This window comes from Psammomys obesus, unplaced genomic scaffold, assembly GCF_907164565.1.
Source record: "Psammomys obesus unplaced genomic scaffold, mPsaObe1.curated_primary_1811, whole genome shotgun sequence".
Classification (NCBI taxonomy): domain Eukaryota; kingdom Metazoa; phylum Chordata; class Mammalia; order Rodentia; family Muridae; genus Psammomys; species Psammomys obesus.
Window position 1 is genome coordinate 2,482,430 of NW_026585698.1, and position 8,764 is coordinate 2,491,193.

The 8,764-nt window shown below is 39.9% G+C and overlaps 1 protein-coding gene across 2 annotated transcripts in view; it reads left to right on the top strand.

The window, feature by feature from the left end:
• The window catches only part of Slc25a16 (solute carrier family 25 member 16), a 29,297-nt gene extending 21,298 nt beyond the window's left edge, over window positions 1-7,999 (top strand). Inside the window, exons 7-9 of one of the 2 annotated variants that reach the window (XM_055598996.1) lie at window positions 2,276-2,438; window positions 3,972-4,040; window positions 5,819-7,999. In XM_055598996.1, the coding sequence (XP_055454971.1) occupies window positions 2,276-2,438; window positions 3,972-4,040; window positions 5,819-5,996 (410 nt within the window). In that variant the 3' untranslated portion in view covers window positions 5,997-7,999. The remainder of the gene's footprint in view (window positions 1-2,275; window positions 2,439-3,971; window positions 4,041-5,818) is intronic. The other variant, XM_055598995.1, reaches the window with a different exon arrangement.
• Window positions 8,000-8,764: the final 765 nt, after the last annotated feature.

The window sequence follows — 8,764 nt, forward strand, 5'->3', positions numbered from 1 at the left end:
CCCCCCCCCCCCCCCGTGGTACACATTTTTAATCTGGTACACAGAGGCAGGCAAGTCTCTGTGAGTCAGAAGCCAGCCTGCTCTATGCGGCAAGTTCCAGGCCAGCCAGGGCCACAGAGTGAGAACCCATCTCAAACAGAAATGAAATTTGTCAAGGCAAAACACAAAAATGCTATTTTATAAATCTGAAAATGGTTTTAACTTAATGATGAAGATGCAATTATGATTCATATGTGTTAACTCAGCTCATTGTATATACATCTTACTGTTTAGGGACACTAAGTAGAAATATAATTTTATGCCTTTATATTCATATGTGACTCGGTTAAAGTCTTATTAATGAACACCTAAGTTGTTAAAAATTCATGTTTGGGCTGGAGAGATGGCTCAGTGGTTAAGAGCAATGGCTGCTCTTAGAGAAGACCAGGGTTTCGTTCCCAGCATCACATGATAGCTCACCGTCATCTGCTCAGGTGCCTGCCAATCTCTTTTGGCCTCTGCAGGCATCAAGCATGCATGTGGTGTACATGAAAACACTCATATATATGCGTGTGTATATATGTATGTATATATACATATATATATGATTTTAAAATAAAGTAAAAAGTTCTGCGGTGGCACATTTCTTTAACCCTAGCACTGGGGAGGTAGAGGCAGAGAGTCAGAATTTTTGGAATTTCAACATCAGCCTCAGCTACATTTGAAGTTTGGGCAGATTGATAACCGCCTGTAATCACAGCTGCTTGAGAAGTTGAGGTTCCTAGGAGACTGAGCCTGGGAGTTTGGGGACAGTCCTGGTGAAATACAAGAATCTCTTTCTCTCATTTCTCTTTTTGTTTTGCTTTTGTTTTTAGATAAGTCTTGTAGCCTAAGCTGGCCTCATCATGTAGCTGAGTACCTTGAATCCAAGTGCCAGGAGTATAACTGGGACTTCTATGTTGGCTAAAACACCATCTTTTTTTTTTTAATTATGTGTTTGAGAGTTTTGCCTGTATATGTGTACATACATTGTGTGTGTGTGCCTGTTGCCCTGAGGCCAGAAGAGGGTTGCAGACAGCTGTAAGGCATCGTGTGGATGCTGGGTCCTCTGCAGGAGCAGTGAGTACTCTTAAGGCTGAGCCATTTCTCCAGCCCCTAAAAGTGTCTGTAATAAATAGCAATTCAGTTGTTTTTCAGTAACAGCTTTGTTGAGTTATGACTGGAACAGCAAACAATTTGTCCATGTAAGTGTCCCAATTCATTGGATTTTACTTGATCTTAGATATACCACCATCATCATAATCAGTTTAACATCATCTTGCACCCATAGTTAGGACTACCAAGTCTAAACAGCCATTAATTTTTATATCTCTGTAGGTTTGTATTTCATATAAAGGAAATTATATTGTGACTGACTTCTTTGATTATGTGTTTTTAAGGGTCATTGTATTGGAAACATACTGTATTTTCTTGTTTTTGCTATAATGTTGGTTTTTGAGTGCATATTTATTTTTTAACTTTATTTATGTACTTTCTTTTTTTAATGTAGGAGTCATCTGTCTGCATGTACCCCTATATGCCAGAAGAGGGTATCAGTTTCCTTTATAGATGGTCATTAGCTACTGTGTAGTTGCTGGGACTTGAACTCAGGACCTTGGAAGAGCAGCCAGTGCTCTTAACTGCTGAGCCAGCTCACCAGCCCCACATATTCATTTTTGAGTCTTGAACTATGTAGCTAAGAATGACCTTGAAATTCTGATCTTTTTATTTGGGACTCCCAAGTGCTGGGCCAGCAGATATGTTCAACTGAGCCTGGCTTCTAGGTCTTTATATTTAAAAACTATTCTGCTTACATCTATTTATTGTGTACATGTGTATATAAATATCATGAATTATGGGCCAGGTATGGTGGCCTAGACCTTTAATCTCAGCACTTGGGAGCTTAGGCCATCCTGGTCTACATAGTGAGTTCCAGGCCAGCTGTAGTTACAGTGAGACCTTGTCTCAGACGTTCCCCAAATTATGAATTACAAACTTAAATTTCAGCCATTTTAAACCTTGGATAGGATATGAAATTGTGTTCACTTCTTCCTCTTCAGTGTATGATACATTAGTGTGTGAAAACCAATGTTCTCATTTTTGGTAAGTGTTAATGTCTTTGAATTAGTATGTATAGTATTAATTAAATATATTAAGGCAATTGTCTCAGACCAGGAAATGCATAACTGGTTCTTTTAGTTAACTTGCTATCATGTTAGGAAGTTCATGTCATGGTGAGTTTGTTTCTGCTTCTCAGGTGTTTCCTTTTTTACCTTTGGTACCTTGAAGAGTGTTGGGCTTTCTTATGCTCCCACCCTGCTTGGCCGACCTTCGTCCGACAACCCCAATGTCTTAGTCTTGAAAACTCACATAAACTTACTTTGTGGCGGCGTTGCTGGAGCAATAGCGCAGACGATATCGTAAGTGTCACCTTCCGCTCTCCAGCCACTTTCTCTGTTGTCCAACATCATCTCATTCTCCTGTAACAGATAACTGGGAGCAGAGTCTCTCATAAAATAGAACTCAATTTTGATAAATATTAATTTAATACTTTTCAGATATGCTTCCATCGTAAGCATATTATACACAATTACATGCCAAGAGCTGCTTTCATTAATTTAGATCTTCCCAGTTTCCTATAAAGTCATTTGAAAAATAGCAAGAGAATAATTTAATTATTCATTCATTCATTTGTTCTAATCATTTTGCCCACAAGAAATTTCTGAAGTTTGAGCCATTGTGTGTGTGGTGGGGGAGAGGGTTGTGGAGTGTGTGTGTATGTGTTCCAGATAGTATATGAAACATTGTATGTTTCACCGAAGGAAAAATAAAATTGCAGACTCAACCAACCCCCCTTTTTAGATTTTGTTTTATTTTTAATTATGTATGTATGTGGGTTTGTGCATAAGAGTACAGTTGCCTTAGAGGCCAGAGAAGGGTGTCAGATCCCCTGGAGCTGGTATTTGAGATGCTTATGAGCCACCTGACGTGGTGTGGGTACTCAGAACTGAACTCAGATTCTCTGGAACAGGAGCAAGCACTCTTTTTTTTTTTTTTTTTTTTAAGATTTATTTATTTTATTATGTATATAGTGTTCTGCCTGCATGTACACCTGAATGCCAGAAGAGGGCACCAGATTTCATTAGAGATGGTTATGGTTGCTGGGAATTGAACTCAGGATCTCTGGAAGAGCAGTCACTGCTCTTAACCTCTGAGCCATCTCTCCAGCCTGAGCAAGCGCTCTTAACTATTGAGCCATCCAAATTGTTTTTTATTGAAACATTTCAATAACCAAATGTAAAGATGTTACTGTGTAGAGGGGACATTATAATAAATGTTACTATTTCAAAATTGGAAAGGCAGTTCAAAAACATTCTCTAGACCAAGAGAGATTAAGTAGACTGAGACACAAAGTGGCTAGAAACTAAGCATCAGGACTTTCAGAGAAAGAAAGTCAGAAAGGCTTTGTGGTGGTGGATATGTCTGGGCACCAGGAAGGCAGGAGGACTGCTGTCACCAGACTCAGCAGAATCCTGGGATGAGCAAAGCCAGAGTGAGCTGGATAAGATGCTCAGACCAAGAACTGCCCTGGGAAAGTAGAGTGTGTGTTCAGGTGGAAGCTGAGGCTGTGTGGGGAAGATGAGGGAGAAAAGCGTCCACTTTGCTGTGGAAACCTGGCTGTGGACCATACTGCTTTTGTGGACTCCTCACCATCCCCCCATGGATCTTCTTTCTCACCTTACCCCCAGCCCCCACCCCAAGAGCAGGGTCTCCTGTAATCAAAACTGGTCTCAAACTTGTTATGTATCTGAGGATGTCTTTGAACTTCAGATCCTCCTGCCTTCACCTGCCCAGTGCTGGACTGCTCAGTGGATTTGGGATTTTTATTTCAATGGTTGTCAAATAGGAAATAAGAGATTGTTTTTAAGTCTTTAATGTTTGTGTTTCTTTAGCTACCCCTTTGATGTGACCCGTCGGAGAATGCAGTTAGGAACAGTCCTACCAGAGTTTGAAAAGTGCCTGTAAGTGTTCTAAAGTCTAACTGTTCATAATCTTTAGAAATGTAATTTTTTGTTTTGTTTTATTTTGTCTGTTTGTTTGTTTGGAGACAGGGTTTCTCTGTGTAACAATAGTTGTCCTGTTGTTCTGGAACTCTCTCTGTAGACCAGGTTGGTCTTGAACTCTGCCTCTGTCTCCCGAATGCTGGGGTCAAAGGTATGAGCTAACACTACCCAGCTAAATTTCTATTTTTTTAATGCACCACCATGGCCCAGCTAAATTTCTTTTTTTTTTTTTTTTTAAATAAGATCTTCTGTAGCCTGATTGGCTTCCAACTTTGAACTTGTGACCTTCCTTTCTTAAATTCTACATGCCAGGAATAAGGGCATGAGCTTCTTAACTGGCTTCTTAGTTGGTTGGTATTTGAGTCAGGATCTCCTTATATAGTACAAGTCTGGCCTTGAACATGCACCAACCCCCAGGCTACATAAGACCTTGTCTAAAAGAAACTCAACCTGATCCACTCCATGGGCATGAAATGAAAGAGAAAGCAAAGAAGTGGGGAGGATCCTACAATCTTCCCCAACTGCCTCCTGTTAGGGCCCACCTGATGATGGAAACATTCCTTCATCTCCCAGCAGTACATCCTGGAAATCTGGTGACCCCAGGCTTGAGGTCTGTACCACCAAGCAGCTGCAGAAAAGTTGCATTGTAGTGAAAGCTTAAAGAGCAGATGCTCATACAGCCAGTGCTTCCCAGTGTGACTGTGGGATGGTGCTGTCAGTTAACATCATGGATGGGGTACGGGCAGAGCACATTGTGCTAAGGGGCCTGGAAATGTTCTGTAGCATGCCTGCCTTTTTTGGAGGGACTAGATTTTTCATTGTGATGTGGCAGCTGTGTGTAACCCTTGTCTTCCAAAAGCTTCCAGATGGCAGTTTAAACAAGGGCTCATGGACTGTGTCAGGCTAACTTTTTAAAACAAGACTTTTCAACTGGATTATTTTATGTGTATGAGTGTTTTGCTTGCATGTGTGTTTGTGCACCACGTCTATTTCTGGTACCTGCTGAGGTCAGAAGAGGGCATTGGATCTCTTGGGATCAGAGTTACAAATGGTTGTGGAACACCATGTGGGTGCTGGGAATTGAATCTGGGTCCTCTGCAAGAACAAGAAGTTCTCTTGACTGCTGAGCCAACTCTCCAGGCCAGGTCTCAAACTTTTGATTTTATCAAAAGCTAGTCTTGATTTGCTGGTCCTCCTGTCTCCATCTCCCAAGTGCTAAGCTGACAGGCACACACCACCTGAACTAATTTGTTTGTATGTGTATGTTCACATATGTAAATATTTATTGCTTTCTTTGAGACAGAATCTATCTCTGTAGCTCAGGTTGGCTTGAAACTCCTGCGTTAGCTTCTGAAGTACTAGGATTACAAGCTTGAGCAAACACAGCCAGTTAAGCTTTCTTTAAAAATACTACTATGGAGCCAGTAATGGTGGCACATGTCTGTAATCCCAGCACTTGGGAGGCAGAGGCAGGTGGATCTCTGTGAGTTCAAGGCCAGCATGATCTACAAAGCAAGTCCAGGACTGCCAAGGCTACACAGAGAAACCTTGTTTTGAAATACCAAAAAAAAAAAAAGGAAAGAAACCCCAGCTCCTATGGGCTGGGACTTGTGACATAGTCCTCTTTCTCCAGCATTTGAGAAGCAGAAGATTATACAGTTCAAAGCCAGACCAGGTTACAGTGTAAGATTCTGTCTGAAGAAACCAACCAACCAATAAACAAAGCTGGCTCTGAGGTTGTCTCGTTGTCATGAATGGTTGCTGTATCACTTTATCACTGTCTTTCAGTACGATGCGGGAGACTATGAAGTATGTCTATGGACACCATGGGATTCGGAAAGGATTGTATCGTGGCTTATCTCTGAACTACATTCGCTGTATTCCCTCTCAAGCTGTGGCTTTCACAACATATGAACTTATGAAGCAATTTTTTCACCTTAACTAAGAGAAAAAAATTATGATTTGTAGTTCTTTTCCTCAGTAAATTTCAGAGGAAAATATATATATGTATATATATTACCTTAACTATGAGGGAAACGTTACTTGAAGGGTTGTTTGCCCTGACATAAGAACCACTGGTGATTTAATACTTGATTTCTTTCAGTTTTTAAATCATAGATCAAAAGTGCTTAGCATATTTTTTTTTTTCTTCTTGATGGAATCCATATGAAGCCCTGGCTGGCCTAGAACTCAGTGTAGAGACCAGGCTGGCCTCATACTTGTGGTAATCCTCTCGCCTCTACCTCCCAAGTACTGAGATTCCAGGTATGTGCCACCATGCCTGCTCGAACATACTTTATGATGCTAAACATCATAGCTTAGAACCCCGAAAAGCCATCTGGAGCTGACAGTGGTTACATGTTTGGTTATTCTAAAGTGTTATTTGGAAGGGAAAGAGCCCTTGTATTGGAGTTCAAGAGATTGTCATTAGTTGTACCATACTGTTTCAAACTTTTAATTGTAATTGTAGTTATGGGTGGGGAGGGACTGGAATCAAGTGTAGGCCCTTTGCATGCCAACCACATGTTTTACCCACTCACCCACAGCATGTAAGTGCACACCACTGAGCTACATTGCTGGCCTTTTTTTTTTTTCAGTGTAGTGCTGGGAATCAAACTCATGCATGCTAATTGTACACTTCCAATGGCCTACCCACAGCCCTCTAACACTGCGCGTTCTTTGCCCCAGCCTGCCCTTTCTTTCCTCGTGCTGAGGAGTAAACTCAGGGTCTCTCGCCTATTTTGCTAGATTAGCACTCTACCGCGGCTTACATCCCCAGGCCCCTAACACTGTGCAGTGTCACTGTAGCGCAGTGGCAACTGAGCACTTAAGTTCTGTGAAACACAGCCAGCAATGAAGTAGTGCTCTCCTTATGTTTCTTCTCACAGTTCTGCTCCAGTTGATAGAAGGATACCTTTTCCTCCATAGGTTTGAAAAGTATTTTCTTTATTCTTAGTCTACTCTCTTTGGGGATTGAGTCTAGGACCCTGCACATGCCAGGCAAGTGGTAAACCACTGAGCTACATCCCCAGCTGTCTTTAAATAAAATTAAGTGTTACATTTTAAAGGAGAGATTCAACAAATGAAGAAGTAATCAGGTTTTGTTCAAATGCTATCTATTACCAGGTACTTTGATTTTCCTGAGTTTTAAAAAGCCACTGTATTTCCCAAAGGAAGTAATAATAAAAATTAAACATCTTTGCCCTTAAAATGAGGGTAGCATTATAGATGCTTATCTTAAATGATTTGGTATATACTAGAAAATTTAAGTGGACCATGAATATAGATGAAGCAGTGTTTCTGAGGTATTATGTCAAGATACAAGTTCTTCCATGTAAAGTAACTTTAGTGAGTATACTCCTAAGCGTAAATACACAACATGTTTTGAGTGTTACATTTTAAAGAAAGTTGCTTAGAATATAAGAATTCTGATCATTGTATTTCGAGCACTTTTCCTCTTGTTGTAAGCATGACAGATGGAGTAGAAACAGTCAACAGTCTTTAGAGATAGGAATTTGTAGAACTGATGTGATTTTAAGGCATTAAAACTAAGCTGCAAGAGCTACTTCTGTATTTTGTGTGTGTGTGTGTAAAGATTTCTTGTTATATCTTGGTAAAGATTGGATGAATTAATTTCATTTTTATAATCTTTACTTTAAAAAAAAAACCCCATGTACCTTGTGATTTGTAAATATACCAGGAGTGGGGATATGTCTGTTTATAAAGCTCTTTTGTATATTTTAATTTCTGGACCACACTGTAGCTAATTATTCCATTCAGTCTTTAAGTAATTTAAATCTATAAAATAAATATCTCAATTATATTATCAATAAAAGAGAACTGAAAATATTTTTTAAAATAAATTGCATTCTATGTTACAGAATCAATAAGATATTAAAATTAATTTTTTACCCTTGTTTTGATGGTCTGTTTTATTTATTTTTTTATCTCTGGAACCTGGGATCAACCTGAGGGCTTTGCACAAATTAGGTAAAACACTTTTCCACTGAACTGGATCCCCAGCCAGAGCTATTTAGTCAGTTAGTTTTATTTTCCCTTATTTATTTAATATTATTTTATACGAGTGTTTGCCGCATGTATGTCTGTACCCCACAGACATGCCTCGTACCCACGGAGGTCAGAAGTAAGACATCAACTCCCCTGATCTGTAACTATAGTTACAGGTTCTTGTGAGTTGTCATCTGGGTGCTTGGAATCAAAATGGAGTCCTTTGGACGAGCAACCATTGTTCTTAACTAGAGAGCCATCTCTCCAGTCCCTTATTTATTTTTTGAAACACTCTTTTTATGTAACCCAAGCTGGCCTGAAACTCAAAATCTTCCTGCCTCAGCCTCTTCCATGCTGGGATGTGCCATCACATCAGGCCAGTACCTTGCCTTTAAAAGTTTGCATTATTGAAGGAAAAACGTTAAATATCAGAACGGGAGGGAGGGCTGTGAAGATGGCGCAGGTGATAAACAGTTATATAACCTACATTCACATTCCTAGCACTGTTGAACCACTAGTGTCCACACTTGTAACCATATAGGCGCAAACTCATGCACAGAAGTCAGAATGGAGGAATGTTAAAATTACGAAATACCTTCTTTTGACATAACTTTTTATTTAGACTTTTAAAAAGATTTATTGTGTGTGTGTGTGCGTGTGTGTGCACCATGTGC